General features: G+C 39.0%; 1 protein-coding gene across 20 annotated transcripts in view; it reads left to right on the forward strand.

The window, feature by feature from the left end:
• The window catches only part of CADPS (calcium dependent secretion activator), a 431,612-nt gene that overhangs the window by 307,054 nt on the left and 108,480 nt on the right, over positions 1-16,078 (forward strand). For 7 of the 20 annotated variants that reach the window (XM_070492692.1, XM_070492701.1, XM_070492702.1 and 4 more), the window contains 5 exons: positions 7,092-7,193; positions 8,713-8,776; positions 9,187-9,310; positions 11,654-11,722; positions 12,594-12,611. In XM_070492692.1, the coding sequence (XP_070348793.1) occupies positions 7,092-7,193; positions 8,713-8,776; positions 9,187-9,310; positions 11,654-11,722; positions 12,594-12,611 (377 nt within the window). The remainder of the gene's footprint in view (positions 1-7,091; positions 7,194-8,712; positions 8,777-9,186; positions 9,311-11,653; positions 11,723-12,593; positions 12,612-16,078) is intronic. The other 13 variants (XM_070492698.1, XM_070492700.1, XM_044754742.2 and 10 more) reach the window with 3 other exon arrangements.

A 16,078-nucleotide genomic window follows, 5' to 3' on the forward strand; every position in this document is an offset into this window, starting at 1 on the left:
ATCATTGCAACCTTTGAATTAATTTAGCAACCTGACCTTCTTGAAAAGATCTCTTATCTTCCAAAGGAGGGTTTTGTGGCCCAGCTTTCAACATAATATGGAAAACTGTGCTAGCAGGATGATTAAATTCTAGGAAACTGTGTGCTCATCTGGGTGTGTAGGAACAATTTAACGACCTCAAAGAGATAAATTCACTTTCACAAAACACATAGCAGCTTAATTTCTTTGACCAGATTCTTCACATTTAATTTCAAATATCAAAATAAGATGTTTCACACTAAAAGCCTAGTAATTAATTATATTGGATTAATCCTAAAATAGACATTAATCAATAAGGTCTAGCTCAGAAGCATTTGAAGAAAGGAAGAGCAATTTGCGTAACTAGTAACTTAAGGGTTGGGCGACTGGGTTATGGTAGTTTCAATCTGACAAAAAAAAAAGAAAAACAACTCTAGATATATTATTATTTGTGACATGGCTCAAGATGGGAGACTGTGAGGAGAGTAAAGATGACAGAACTGGTGCTAACCACTGTGACAAGAACTTGAAGAGCAGCCGACATGACATCTTTCCTATCATGCTGCCGAAAATGTCAACTTTGTGAAGGACAGTGAGAAAATGGTTTGCCGAAAACTTGAAAGGTGGATTCCAGAGCTGCCTGCTGTGTCAGATGCAATATAGTCTCTTGTGGCCGGAGAGACCCACTTCTGGCTCCCATGATGGCCTGCAGGTGGGAGAGCTTCCAGTCTTCAGCAGGGCTCCAAAAATGACTGCACTTGACCTGCATATTGTCTCAAGTTTTCGGGATCATGATATACAAGAAGTGAGTTGTTAGCCAGTGTGCAGTTAGGTGGAACTAGAGACCAGGGGCCACATTTCCTTGTCAAGTGTGTGTGTGTGTGTGTTTCTAAAGCTAGGTTTAAAGCCATCGCCACTTCTACTGAAATTGGGAGCGTGGGAAAGGAGGGATATGTGCCTATGAACTTACATCAGTTCATTACAAGTAACAAAAACTAACTCCAGATCATCTAAGCAAAAGGGAGTTTAGTGGGATGATGCTGGGAGCCTCAAAGACAGGGAGGGGAAAATTGGAATCAAGGCAGCTACAGAAAAGTAGGAAACAGGACCACAGCAGCACTTGTTGATCCTTAACTGCATGTTAGAGTAACCTGGGGAGCCTTAAACATGACAGGGTCTAGGCCCCACTGCAGACAAATTGAATCAGAGCTTGAGGAGGGGACCTCTCAAAGCTCTGCCAGGATTCTAATGTACAGCCAAAGATTGAGAACTACTGACCTGGGAGGACAATCTGGTCAGGGCAGAGCCACAGGGGCGAGCAAATTCCACCTGTTTCTTCTATCCCTGCATCACATACTCCACACAAAGCTTCTGGAAAAGAGTGTTCAGTTGGCTGAGCTTAGGTCATAGTCCAGCTTAGATTTACAGTGACCATGAAAGGGAGGAGCTGGTCTGTAGGAAACCCTTCAGCATTAACAGAGGGAAAATAGTCACCTGAATTTACCTTCCCCCAAGAGAACCCACAATGTGGCCAACAATGTGGCCAAGGTCATTCCTCCAAACGATATTCAGGTGCTGTTAGGAAGTGGCAGTGGACGCCAAGAAGCCAGAAAACAAGAGGGCAGAAAATGCACCAGTCGGGACACGAAAGGTTAGGGGGTTCAGGCTCCTACACACGTTCTGAGTAAAGGCTCAGCTCAGCCTAGGATTTACTAGCTAGGAATTTAAAATCCAGCTTCCTCCCTCCTCTTCTCTCAGTTCCTTGTGACTCCTGAAGTGTTAAAAGTATTGAGAAAGGAACAAGATGCAGAGCCAGTTTTATGACAATTATAGAATCACCCCTAAATGCTTCCAGGAAAAAAAAAAAAAAACAAAAGCAAAAGTATGGCTTCTGAGCAACACCAGTACAGTTCTTGTATTTATTTTGCAACCAGCACTGCTTGGAATGGCACCTTGGAAACAGTGCAAACACCGCTTTTGGAAGGGATTGCTAGCTTTATAAGTGGACCATGGACTTGGAGAAGATGTCTGGTTGCAAATTCACTCCAATCCGAGGGAAATTGGGAACGCTGAACCAAACAGACCCTTTCAGCCACTGTAAGAGCCCCCCACCAAATATTTTCTTGCGCTAGGGCAGTGGTTCTCTAAGTATTGTCCCCGAACCAGCAGAACTAGCAGCACCAGGAAACTTGTTAGAAATGCAGATGCTCAGGCCCCACCCCAGATCTGGTGAATCAGAAACTCTGGGGTGGGTCCAGCAATCTGGGTCATGGCAAGCCCTCCAGGTCATTCTGAGGCATGCTCTGATTTGAGAACCACTGCTCCGGGAAAAGTATTTGATTGCTTCTGTGATGACAACAATGCTCCCCAAAATACTGAACTAGGATTTTTCAGTTAGTAGCTTCCTAGAAATCTATCTAAACCTGTACAATTAGCATTAACAAATTATAGGGGTCAGTGGAAAAGAAATTGACAAAATTTTCAAAACTAATTAAGTGAAATCAAACCAAAAAAAGGATATTTTTGCCTTTTAACTGATATTGTTACAACCTGTGATCTTTGACAAACTATTATTCCTGTCTGTCTCTTCCTCAGTTTGTGAAATAGCATCCCCCATTACCAGTACCATTTCAGAGGAATTCTGGCGATTATAAACAAATTTGCATTCAATGTCAAAATTGTGATTTTTTTTGTCACCTGTTTTTGTTGGTGAACTCTGTACTATGTGCCTTATAGATGTAAAGTCAGTTTCACTTATTTTAAAATAAAACTATTCACACTAACATGGGCGATCAAGATGCAAATTTAAGAAAAGACTGCAATAGTAATTTTTAGTCGTTTACTTGTTTTTGAATGGTGAGATTAATGGTGTTCAGAAGGTAGTCCAAGGCGGGCTTGTGGGGGAAGTGGGAGCTGCTGTTTGATGCCTTTAATAATTACAAACAGGAATCATCAAAACAAAAGGAAAAATAGATAATCAAATTGTATGTTTGTAATAATACTGTTTGTAGTGAGAATTAACTAAGAAGGCCAGCTACATACTAAATGTTTCATTTTTGTCATCTCAAACACAAATCTAAAAGTTGCTTCCTAATTGTGTAATTGCTTTAGAAGGCTGTTGGGCAAGGAATGAATGATTTTCTTTGGAGAGATTTATCTCCTACTAATGGCCACAGACAGCTCTGGGCTGCCCATGTTGAATGATCTTTTCCCTGTGATCTAAAAAGCCCTCTCTAAATTTATATTCAGTAGCATTTTTCTCTGGGTTAAGTCCCTGCTAAGAAACGAAATGCTTAAAATGGCTCCCTTTTTCCCAAATTGAGTGTGTGCATGCATTCCTATAAATGTGTGTTCAGTGCATTAGCAAGCTGAATTTTGTATAAACAAAATCTGAAAGCCAGAGCTAGAGGAAGTTGTAGGTTATAACAGAAACATGAGAATTTATCATAGAAAGTGTCACATGTATTTTGTGGGGGCCGATGAATTCATCCTGAGATTTATTTACAGATTCAGGGACATTTCGTGATAAAAAAAATCTTTTTAATAAACTTTGTAAATTAACATTGGAGATTTTTCCAGAAAATTTGAAAATAAGAGCACATTCATAAATTCCAACAGCCTACCTGATATTTACCATTCTGCCTTCTTAAACTTCCTTTGAGTTCAGGGGAGTGTGAAGAAATGGGTTATATAGAATTTTACTGTTTAGGGGTATTTTTTATAAAGTGGAGGAGGGGAAGTTTTCTCATTTTTTTAGAGTAGGGCACTTCTAATGTTTAAAAGGAAGGGAAGCTGACCAATTAACCCCTAACAGGAGGTACTTTGCTATCATTTGCCAAGTCTTTTGTGCAGTCAGACTGGTCTAGTATACAGGATTTTCCCAACTTATGCTGGATCCTTGAGAAGGCCTATAAATAAGACCATTTGTTTGGTCTCAAGATGACTTGCATTTGCAAACTGGAGAATGTTCCAATAGAAGTTTCATGGTGACGCACCAATCTGCAAACTGGCTCAGCCAGTAGTCAAAACAAGCCACTATGGGATCTTGGAAGCTGAAGTCTTTGAATGGGTCAGATTATCCTAATTTGGCACAGATAAATTTGAGCCATAAATATGCAGCCTCCCTTTGTATTTTCGACTTGAATGGTTCAAAGCAACTAGGGAAAATGGGTGTGAACCTAATGGTGATTAGAAGTATGAGAATACTGTGATTAAACTGAAATTCACTTATTTATGCTAGGGTCCTTCTTTTTATTAAAATGAGCAATAGTTCACTAAGATTGAAAAACATCATATGTGGTTTGTTCTTTTTTTTCCACCAGCTTTATTGAGATATTGACATTTAACATATGTAAGTTTAAAGTCTACAATGTCATGATTTTATACACGTGTATATTGTGAAATGATGACCACAATAAGATTAGTAATGCCTACATGCCCTCACATAATTACTGTTTTTTGTGCGTAGTGATAACATTTAAGATCTACTCTCTTAACAACTTTCAGGTATAATACAGTGCTATTCATTATTGTCAGCATGCTGTACATTAGATTCCCAGAACTTACTCATCTTATAGCTGGAAGTTTGTACCCTTTGGTCAACATCTCCCCATGTCACCCACTCCTCAGGCCCTGACAACTACCATTCTACTCTCTATTTCTGTGAGTTTGACTTTTTCAGATTCCACATATAAGTGAGAACATATACAAAAAAAAACCATATTTTTCTTTCTCTGACTTATTTCACTTAGCCTAATGCCGTATTTGCCATTGTAACATATTTCACTTAGCACTCATGTTGTCACAAAAGGCAGGATTTCCTTCCTTTTTATGGCTGAATAATGTTCCATCATGTATATATCACATTTCCTTTATCTATTCAGCTGTTGATGGACACTTAGTTTGTTTCCATGTCTTGGCCATTGTAAATAATGCTGCACTGAACGTGGAGCTGCAGATATATCTTCAAGATAGTGACTTCCTTTCCTTGAGGTATTTACCCAGAAGTGGAATTGCTGGATCATATAGTAGTTCTATTTTTAATTTTTTGAGGAACATCAATACTGTTTTCCATAGTGGCTATATTGGTTTACATTCCCACCAACAGTGCACAAGGTTTCCTTTTCTCCACATCCTTGCCAACACTTGTTGTCTTATCTTTTTGGTGATAGCTATTCTGTCAGGTGTGAGGTGATAGCTCATTGTGGGTTTGACTTGCAATTTTCCTGATGGTTAATGATTTTGAGCATCTTTTCATGTACCTGTTGGCCATTTGTATGTCTTCTTCAGAAAAATGTCTATTCAAGTCCCCTGCCCATTTTTCAATTGAATTGTTTGTTTTTTTGTTATTGAATTTTATGAATTCCTTCTATGTTTTTGGTATTAATCCCTTATCAGAAAGATGGTTTGCAAATATTTTCTCTCATTTCATAAGTTGCCTTTTCATTTTGCTGTGCAGAAGCTTTTTAGTTTGATGTAGTCCCACCTATTTTTTATTTTGTTGCTTGTGCTTTTGGTGTCATATCTGAAAAAATCATTGCCAAGACCAATATCAAAGAGCTTTTTCCCTACGTTTTCTTCTAGGATTTTTACAGTTTCAGGTCTTATATAAGTCTTCAATCCATTTCCAGTTCATTTTTGTGAGTGGTGTAAGATAGGAGTCCAGTTTCATTCTTTTGCATGTGAATATCCAGCTTTCACAACATCATTTATTCATGAGACTATTCTTTCCCTATTGAATATTCTTGGCTCCCTTGTCACATGTTAGTAATGTCATAGGGTGGCCAACTGGATAAAAAAACAAGATCCATGTATATGCTGCATACAAGAGACACACTTCAGACCTACAGACACTCACAAACTGAAAGTAAAAGGATAGAAAAAGATATTCCATGCAAATGGCAAAGAAAAGAAAGTGGGGTAGCAATACTTATATCAGACAAAATAGACTTTGATTTATCAAAAACTGTTATAAGAGACAAAGACGGGCACTACATTATGATAAAGGGAACAATCCAACAAGAAAATATAACACTTGTAAATATCTATTTCTGGGCTTTTGATATTGTTTCTCTGGTCTATGTGTCTGTTTTTATGCCAGTACCATACTGTTTTGATCACTATAGCTTTGTAATAAAGTTTGAAATCAGGAATTGTGACACCTCCGGCTTTGTTCTTCTTTCTGAGGATTGCTTTGGCTATTCAGGTCTTTTTAGTTCCATACAAATTTTAGGATTATTTTTTCTATTTCTGTGAAAAATACTATTGGAATTTTGATAGGGATTGCATTGAATCTATAGATGGCTTTGGGTGATATGGACATTTTAACAATATTAATTCTTCTAATCTGTGAACACAGGATATCTTTCCATTTATTTGTGTTTTCTTCAATTTCTTCCATCAATGTCTTGTAATTTTTACAATGTCTTGTAATTTGTTCTTCATTTAGTACATGTGTGCTTACATTAATCTGAACGTATATAATTATAAGCTGGAAATTGAATCATTTAAGAACATTTAACACTGGGAAAAACAAGTGCTTATAAGGCACCTGGTTTTCTTAGGAGTTCGTGCATACAATTCAGGGCTCCCAAACCTGAGTGCCTATTAGAGAGATAGGTAATGCAAATTAGAGATGTGGACCGGGTGAGTGCCTGCCCCAGCTGAGGAAGAAGCTGTTAGATGACTCTCGCCAATTAATGCCAGTTGTTCCAAATTTTCAAAAGAATTGTACTATAAAACTTACCTAATGTTTAAAATGTTGGCAAGTAGTTCAAAATTTTAAGAAGCAATGAGCCAAACAGAAGGTCTTGAAGCTGGACCTGCAAGCCACCAGTTTGTACATTTTACCATTTCACAATAAATGAGCGACAGTTCTGCAAATGTCTCTGAACGATAACCCCAAAATACCCCATCCACTTCAGTAGCTGGCACTGAAAAGCAGGACTTCTCCTAAGGTCATATCGATCATTGTAGTAGTTTTTCTGCAATGGACAGTTTCCTCCTGCTAGAGATTTGATTTGATGGTGTCAGCATATGAGGTTCCCGTCACTTCATGACATGTCTTCTTTCAGGCCCGATGGAATCGGAACTGTGACTGTTGAAGAAAAGGAACGTTTTGAAGAAATCAAAGAGAGACTCCGAGTTCTGTTGGAGAATCAGATTACACATTTTAGGTAAGGACCTGGGGTTGAGGGGCTAATTAGGAGGGTAAGACTGAGGAGGGACAAATAAAACGCTTGATTTTCTAAAACTGTGACTCTATCAGAGACGCATTGGATATTTAGAAATAACTGAATGGAAAAGCAAACTAATAGGACAGGCTTCCACAATAGCTAGCAGACTTTGAAATCCTAAGTTCCTTTTATTTCTCTAAAAGAACAAAGCCCTGCTTTTATGCAAGATGACCCTGGTCATCAATTTATTTTTTAAAAATATATTGAAAAGTTGAATTGAAGCTACTTCAAGATTCCTAAGTAAAATATTGAAAAGTCCTGTGAATCAGATCACATGAACAGGGAAGGAGGCAGTAGTCCCCACAGGAGAGCCTCCACCTTCTCTGTTACCTCAGAAACAGGCCGAGCTGGCAACACAGAGAAAGAAAAACTTGGACCAGCCTTGACACATTGACTCTTCCCCACACACGCGACACAGGCAGCAGGGCTGATGTTTGAGCCTTGCACCACGTAGCCCACTTCTGCCTTGGAGCGCATTAGACATTTCTCATGCTACTCTGGTGGTTCTGGACCAGTGATACTAAAATAGTAATTCAAAGATAGTAAGAGCATTTATAATAGCAAAATAAATAGTTCCTTTTTATTAAATACTTTCTATGTGCCACACTAGAGGCTGGATAAGCATTAACTCACTTGTTTATTCTCAAAACAATTTGGTAAGGTAGTTATTATAATCCCCATTTAAACAAGGAATAAACTGAGTCTGAGAGAGGTAAGGAACTTGCCCCAGGCCACCCAGCCGGCAAGTGGAAGAAGTAGGACAAATACATAGGATTGTCTGAGTTTAAGTAGCCCCTGCTGGTCCCTCTGTATCACAAGGAACAGCATCCCCAAGGGCTTGTGACAGCCTGAGACAGTCAGTAGAATTCTTGGTGGTACCTGACATAGTTCTATCTGTGTCATCACAATCTTCCTGGATAAATCTTTATTGATCATACACTATATGCAAGATGCATTGCCACTAACAAAAGATACAACAGCAATTACCACTATCAAGGAAGGACAGTTAGCAGAATCATGAATTTGCTCAAAATACACCCTTTATTTCCTGTATTAATCCTTTGGGGATTTAAGTCAGTGTCTTAGGTAATTTTAGCCTGTTTCAACTAATATTTTTTTAATGATGATCTCTATAATAATACATAAGGTCACATTTGAGCTAGGGAATGGTTCTTCTCCACAATAGAAATCTAAACAGAGCCTTATGTCATGACTCTAAATATTCTTTGCTGCTGCAGACATTTGCAGAGTCTCTCTTTAGTCATTATTCACACATACACATATATACATTATATACACACATATATGGTGTGAACTCAGATTAACATAACACAAGGTGACAAAATAAAAAGCATTTTCTGTTCCTCAGAGGGAGTTGCTATAGGAATCAAACTGCAGCATATTTCATGCTAAAATGTAATTGATTTGGGCAACCTGAAGAATTTTTCGTCTTTTTTAGGTATTGCTTTCCATTTGGTCGACCTGAAGGTGCTTTGAAAGCTACTCTCTCACTCCTAGAAAGGGTAAGAATGGAAGTAAAAGATTACATAGATGCCAAGACATGAACATAATGGTAATGAAATAGTGTGGTTAAATGACCTACTTGAGAATTCTTTAAGGCTTTGTTACCATTCATCAAATATCAGAATAAACGTGAAGAAACTGCCAAAATTCTAGATACTTTCTCTCCAGACTCCCTAAAACTTAGGCGATATTGAAGATACGCTCCTCACCCTTCCCTGACTCATGAACAAGGTTTGCCATCCTAACTGTGCTTTGCGGTTTTCTGTGTTTTCTCTTTAATGATGGCTCTTGGTCAATATTACGTCACAAGGAGACATTCACAACCAATTTTAAGCTTGAGCTCTTAAGATGGATAAATGAGTAACACCTTTGGTTGAGCTATCTTAATAATCTTTTTTTCCACCTAAAGGTTTTGATGAAAGATATTGTTACCCCCGTGCCACAAGAGGAGGTAAAAACAGTCATCCGTAAATGTCTAGAGCAGGCTGCCTTAGTCAACTATTCTCGGCTGTCAGAGTATGCCAAAATCGAAGGTAAGGCTCCCTTCTGCCCCCGATTTTTCATTTAAATTTTGGTATACCTCCCTGGGGAAGTCTCTCTCTTTCCTGATGGGCACCAGAAAACAGTGGTCCATCTGAATATGTTAAGTGGAAACTTGAAAACTCTTGAAATGTGAAAGCTTCCTTGGCTGTGGCCAAATTAATCCATGAAAGAACAGGGGCTCAGGAAAGTCTTTGTGGGGGAAGATTATTGAATATAGGATGTTATCAGATAACTAACCTCCTTCTGAGAGTCTGTATTGGCTCTAAGTTTGCTCTGTGGCTAATGTTTTCCTATGAAAGAGTTCTGCAGAATTGCTACCTTCTTTAAATAGAGGAAAACAAAGCAGTTTGTGGTCCACTGTTGCTAGCATTGGAAGTAAAACAAGAGTTGAATAAAGCAACGTCAAGATTTTCCTTAACTCTTTCTTGCCCCTTGAAAGTATCTTGTCTTCTGGTAGCATTTCAAACTTGATGGCAGGTTAGTGTCCCCCTGACTCTGATGGCTCCTGGTTTGCTTTAGATCTCATTCACTCTTGTTACTCTAGTCATAGGATGGTTGTTACCACTGCCCTCTCAAGTATTAGGGAAGGGGTCACTGATGACCAAGTAATCACCCAAAAGACACTTTGAGTAAACTCTACTTGAGGAGGTATGGTTCTTTGGGACCTATTCATCTGCAAAGGTATTAATCACTTTTCATTGTTACCCTGTTGGCTGCTATAGGGTGATTTGAAAACCACACCCAACATGACCAGTGGTGTAAGTGTATAAATGTGGAAGTTTTGTGTGCAAAACTCAGTGTGTCCGCATTCTGGAATCCAATGTTCTCTCACATGTGAAACACCTGACTCGAACCAGCAAATGCCCATTGTCTGCCTTCAGGACATGACTGGGAAAAAAAAAGACCTAACCACCACCAAAACCCCATCACTTACTCTGCCAAAGTCCTTGTTTCCTTAGAGAATTAGGTTAAGATCATGTCAAATTCTCAGTGTTCTATACATTACATGTCCTCCCTCTTTCAATTTTGTCTGTCTGACAATGCAAATTGTGTACCAGTGGTAATGAATTCATTGTTATGCATCCAGGGAGAAACACTTAAGAATTGGGCACTAAAAGGATGTTTATCAACTCTTGACTTGGTAATGAGTGACAAAAATAGAGGAACAAGAAGATCGTTAAAGGGATATATTAGCAAATAATTGTTCCAGCATTTACCTTCCCAGGACATAATGATTGGTTGTATTTGGTAAAGTCAACCGGGTACCTAATAATTCTAGGCAAGGCCAGAGATGGGATGGAATCAAGAAACGTTCGGTTGCCATGGCTGCTGCCTCGTAGGTCTTGGTCTAGCTATTATTAGTCTTTTGGTAAGATCTGCTCTCTTCTTTCAGATAAATATATCCAAAAACAAACTTTAAGATCTGTAAGTAAAAATGCATTCATTTCCAAAGTAGATCAGCTAGTCTGTAATTTCCTTTTGTGCCTCAATTCTTCTTGGTTGTGTTAATTATCTTTTGCACTGTGACTTTTAGGTCTGGGGATTCTTTGAAGAAACCAATCTTTTTTTTCCAACTCTCTTTTCAGAGAAGTACCTCATTCCACACTACCTGCTCTCTTCCGCTTCTCTCCTTCCTTGTCCGTGATTGGCTCAGCCACTTTTTGATGTTACTCTGCAAAAGTGGCTGTGACACCAATTTCAAAGCATGCTGGGATTGTTAATTCAGACAACCCAACATCCTCTGGCTGCATGTATCAGGTTTTCTTTCATGAACATAGTCCACTGTAGGCTGAGACATTGCAGCTTAAAAGATATTACTACCAGACACCTTTCTTTTACAAGGCTCTGATCCTATGCTCAGAAAAGAAATCTTCCATTTGTGCATTTGAGCTCCTCTGTGAGCATTAACAGCTTAGTTCCCTGAGAATTTTGGAAAGAAGTTGTAGTAATATTGCTGGAGACTATGTTTATGAAGAAATACCTCAAGAGCCTTAGATACTAAAGTCTGAAATCCTTAGTATCTTGGAGCCTTAAATCAATGAAATTCTGTTTCCCTTTACCCATGATGTTTTTGGTCATTGTATTCTTGCAAACAATTCTAAAGAGACGTGTAAAATCATGGTCACAATTTCTCTCGTGACTCACGGCATGCTGAATGGTTAATCCAGTAGATCTCCAATTTTGAAGCTCCTTTTTCTTTTATCCTGTGTTTATCCCAAAATACTCTGTGGCTATTTTCCTTTGAGCTAATGTAACGTTTTCCTCTAACCTATGACCTTTAACCTCTTTACCTCTGACCTAAGCCTCTTGCATGCCCAAATCCTCTTTTATAGGGAAAAAGAGAGAAATGTATGAGCATCCTGTCTTCTGCTTGGCCTCCCAAGTGATGGATTTAACCATTCGTGAGTACCTACCACCTCCTCGCCATGCTGTCTTCACTCTTTCTGTTTTCATTATTTCAAGAAAATCCAGATCCAAACCAACTCACTCTCCTTGCTTCAAGTTTTTTAGCATTGGCTTGTCTGTTGATTCTGTCTGTGAAACCCAGTGTGAGAAGTCCAGTCACTTTTTATCAGCCTAAAACAGGTTAGACAATTAAGCCATTTGTTTGTGATAAACTCAGATTTGTCTGTAAGTTTTTCAGTTATTCTCTGTCTGTGACCTGAATGCATTTTTACTTTGCTTGTGTGTAACCCCAATTTGTAAAGTGCTTGTCACTGGTACACAATCAAAAGGTAGCAGCTAGACTGGGAACAATGCTTTAGGTGTCAGAAAAAGGACAGTTGGGGCAAAATCATGCCTTCTTTTCCATGTTTAAGATATCCAACTATTGTGAGTATAAGATCACACAAGGTGGTCCATTCTCCATAAAACTTAGATCTTATATGCCTCCTGTCTGTTCTCTCTCAAGCTGGGAAGGTTTTCCTTGTTCTTTCTGGAGATTTTGACTTGTCCTTGTCCTCTAAGTGCTGGCTAGAACACATGACTTAATTGTCACTTGGAGAGTTCGTGTATGTTTCATAGCTTGATTTCACATTAAAATTACTTTGACTAATTTTCTATTTGTGCAGCATTTTCCACCTCTGTGAAGGAGCCTTTTTTTGCTGGCCCCCACACTTCGGGGCGGTGGGAACCCAAGGGCAACCTTTTCTTTCCAATATCATGTATCACACATACGTGGGGGGCATTTTGGTCCACTTGCTCATTAATCCTGCATATGTGTTCTTGTTTCTCTCTCTCTTCTCTCCTTGTTGTGCTCTCTCTTTCAAATAGAGAATCAAAAGGACGCAGGTGAACCAATTGTATATGCATTATAAACTATCAGGACTGTTGAGTTATATTTAGTTTTTGTTTCTGTTTTTGTTTTTTAATAGCTCCTTAATGTATATACTCCCAAAGACTGATGTGGAGTTGCAATAATACTTAAGGAGTTAATTTGTGCTGTCTAAATATACCTCCTGCCCATTAGATGTTGACCTTTATAGAGTAGAATTTCCGTAAAGGCATAAGCTTTGAAGGAACAGAATTCTGGTTTGCTATGGAGTTTCATTTCATCTTTGGTTTCAGGATTCCAGTAATTTGGCCTCATGTGCTTTTTTAAAAAAAGTTGTTGAACCAAACTAATCTTCCTTTTTGTTCTTCATTTCTTTTTTCTGTTTTCTGCCCGACTGAGAAGTTTGTGTTCTTCAATGAATGTGTATCAGTCAAGACAGAAAGAAGTTGTGTCCATGTTGTTCTTGTATGTATTGTGTGATGAGGCAGGATACATGCATAGAGTGGCTGAATGGGGGCCATTGCTGGAAGTTTCGTGAGAGGAAAGCTCTTAGAAAGTTCCCTGGCTTTGAAATTTTCTTCTTCTTTGGTCCCAACACTTCTGAGCACATTTTGAGGAAGGCTGTAACTTAAAACTTTAATAAATATATAGGTATTGGTCTTTGTTTTTAAGGTCTAAAGGATTCTCAAAAGATAATTTCATTTAATCAAAGTTGAATGATTTCAGACCAATTCAGAAAGCATTGTTGAGCACATGCCAAGCAACAGGCTAGCAAATAAGTATTTGGAAACTCATAAACCTATATTCAAGACACACAAGCCTTTCTCTTCCTAGAAGGGAAGGTATTCATTCATTCATTCATTCATTGAGTAGTGCTTAATGGGAGCCTATCACGTGCCAGGTACAGTGGTAAAAGCCAGAAACTATGCAAACAAGAGGGAAACAGCTGTTAACCTCATGGAGCATATGTGCAAATGGATGCATAAGTGTACATTACAAATTCAGTACGCAACAGCACCAATTGATAGAGTTAAGTGTAAGAGAGCATTGTGAGAAAACCATGGAAGTCTTCACCAGGGTGGTAAGCTTGAATTGCATCTCGAAAGATGAATTAGAATCAATGAAAGGGAGCTGGGACTGGAAAGCAGAGACACATCCTAGATAGAGAGAGTAATATGTGCAAATATGTAAAACCATATAGCTAATAAAAATAGTGAATGCTTCTTCAATGTGTGTTATGTGCCAGGTCCAACTCTAAGTGCTTTATATGTATGAACTCATTTAATCCTCAAAACCCCTTATGAGGTAGATACTACTATTATTCCCATTTTAGAGATGAGCAAACTGAGACACAGAGAGAGTAAATAACATACTCTTAGATAAGTAAGTGGTAGATCCAGAATCTGAGCCCAAGCAGAGGCCACACTCTTAACTACTCTGTAGTTCAATGTGGTTGCAAAACAGGGTGGAACGATGGCAGTAGTGAGTGCTGATGATAGCAATGTAAACAGGAGGCAAGATCTCAAAGGCCTTTATATGCCTTAATAATACAGAATTCAGACTGTTTCTCATGGTCCAAAGTTTCTCAACCTAGAATCTGTGCCAACATGCATATGGATTTTTCAAAGGAAAAAATCCCACGGTCTCACTTCCAAAGGTGATAGAGAGCCATTGAAGGCTCTTCAAGCAAGGAGATGGCTTGGTGATTTGCACTCCAGAAAAATCGTACTGGCAGTGATGGAGAGAAAGGACTGAGGAGGAGGAGTAGAGGAAAACTGGACCTAAAAGTTAAGGTTAAAGCAGAGATGGGTTTGAAGCTTGTTGTGTCCAAGGCCTCTTCTAGGCCAAGCAGATCTCAATCACAATCACTCATAATTGCTTCTTTCTTGACCTTTACATTTTTTTTCCTACCCTTCCCCTCCCTTTCAATTTTCCTTAGAGAGAACGAAGCACAAATACATGGATGGATATGCAAAACCAACTGCATGGAGGTGGCAGGGCACAGCTGGAGTTACGTGTGCAGATTGGGGTGGAATACAGTCAGCTCCGGAGTCCTTTAGTCAGCCTGTGCTTTGAGAGGCTATGGGACTCTGCAGATGGCATTTTGGTGGACTTATGCTTTCTGTCTGGTGGCATTATTAAAAATTAAATGTTCAGCTTAATTACAGTATCTTAAAAAAAAAGATGTAAAAGGCTGCTACTCTATGAAAGAAAAGCTGTGCCTCCTGCAAATGAATTCTATTATTTTAAATACATTTTCATTTAAACCATCACACGTTCTGAACCCGGCAAGCTCTGAGAACGTCTATGCTCCTATTGCTGTTTTGCCTCAATTCTTGGCTAAATACTTGCATAATTTTCTGAGCATCATAACGATTCTGCTGGAACTTGAAATAAAACAATTTTTCCTTCAAATATGCCAAGAATTTGAAAAATTAGATAGATAGATAGATAGATAGATAGGTAGGTAGATAGCCAGCCCACCAACGGGCCCAGGCACTGTGCTAAGGACTTTACGTGGAGGATCTGACTCAATCTTTACCTAGTCCCATGGAGAAGGCTTTATTATTGCCTCTTTTACAGATGACAGAGCTGTGATTTGGACAGGATAAGTGACTTTCTCAAGCAGGTTTTGAACCCAGATCTTTCTAAATTCAAACACAATGTTTTTTCTCTCTTTCCACCATGCAGCCTTTCCAGCTGATGTGGAGGGCACTTGGACAATATCCCTTCATTCAGTGGATAAGTTCAAAAGAATCTACAACTTTTAATCCACGAAGACCACTACAAAACAGAGCGGTCCTTTCTGGGACCAGATTATTGTCAAAATCTTTCTTTTGTGAAGGCTTCCCAAGGGCAGTTGAGATTCCCTGAGATTGACAAAGAACCTAGAACTTTTTTTCTCCCCAACTGATTGAAACCTTCTAGAGCAGGTCACATCCATTCAGAGGACTTCCAAGCAGATTCCGTAGTGTTGAGGTTGTGTCTTTCTCCGTCTCCAGTCAAACTTCCTATAGGTCCAAGGCCAGGTGAAGGAAAAAAAGAGACAACCAAACTTGCAATACTCACAACACGTAGTGTGGAGCCACCAACCCAAGAGACTAGTGAGAGAAAATCCCATCTCAGCAAGATCCAGGTCATGCTAAAACGGGGACCATCTCATGCTTTGTGTCTTATACATGAGGGGCTACATGTTTCTCTTTTCATCGTTCTTGTTTTAGTGAAGTGTAGATGGGGGTTTCCAAGTCCAAATTATTCTGTAGACTATTACCTCATCTATACTTTATGAAAAGTGAGGAGGGTAAGGTTTCAAACACTGTCACCAGGGAGCATCTTGGAGGAAGAGAGGTTGTGTTAAAAATATACCCTGAACCAACAAATATGAAATCGGTGTCTCTTCTATCAGAAAAAAGAAATGATGTTGCTACTGCTGCTGCTGCTAACAGGTGTCGTTTATTGAGAGTTTCCTATGTGCTAAGTAGTT

The sequence above is a fragment of the Equus asinus genome, chromosome 21, assembly GCF_041296235.1.
Source record: "Equus asinus isolate D_3611 breed Donkey chromosome 21, EquAss-T2T_v2, whole genome shotgun sequence".
In the NCBI taxonomy this organism is placed as follows: Eukaryota; Metazoa; Chordata; class Mammalia; order Perissodactyla; family Equidae; genus Equus; species Equus asinus.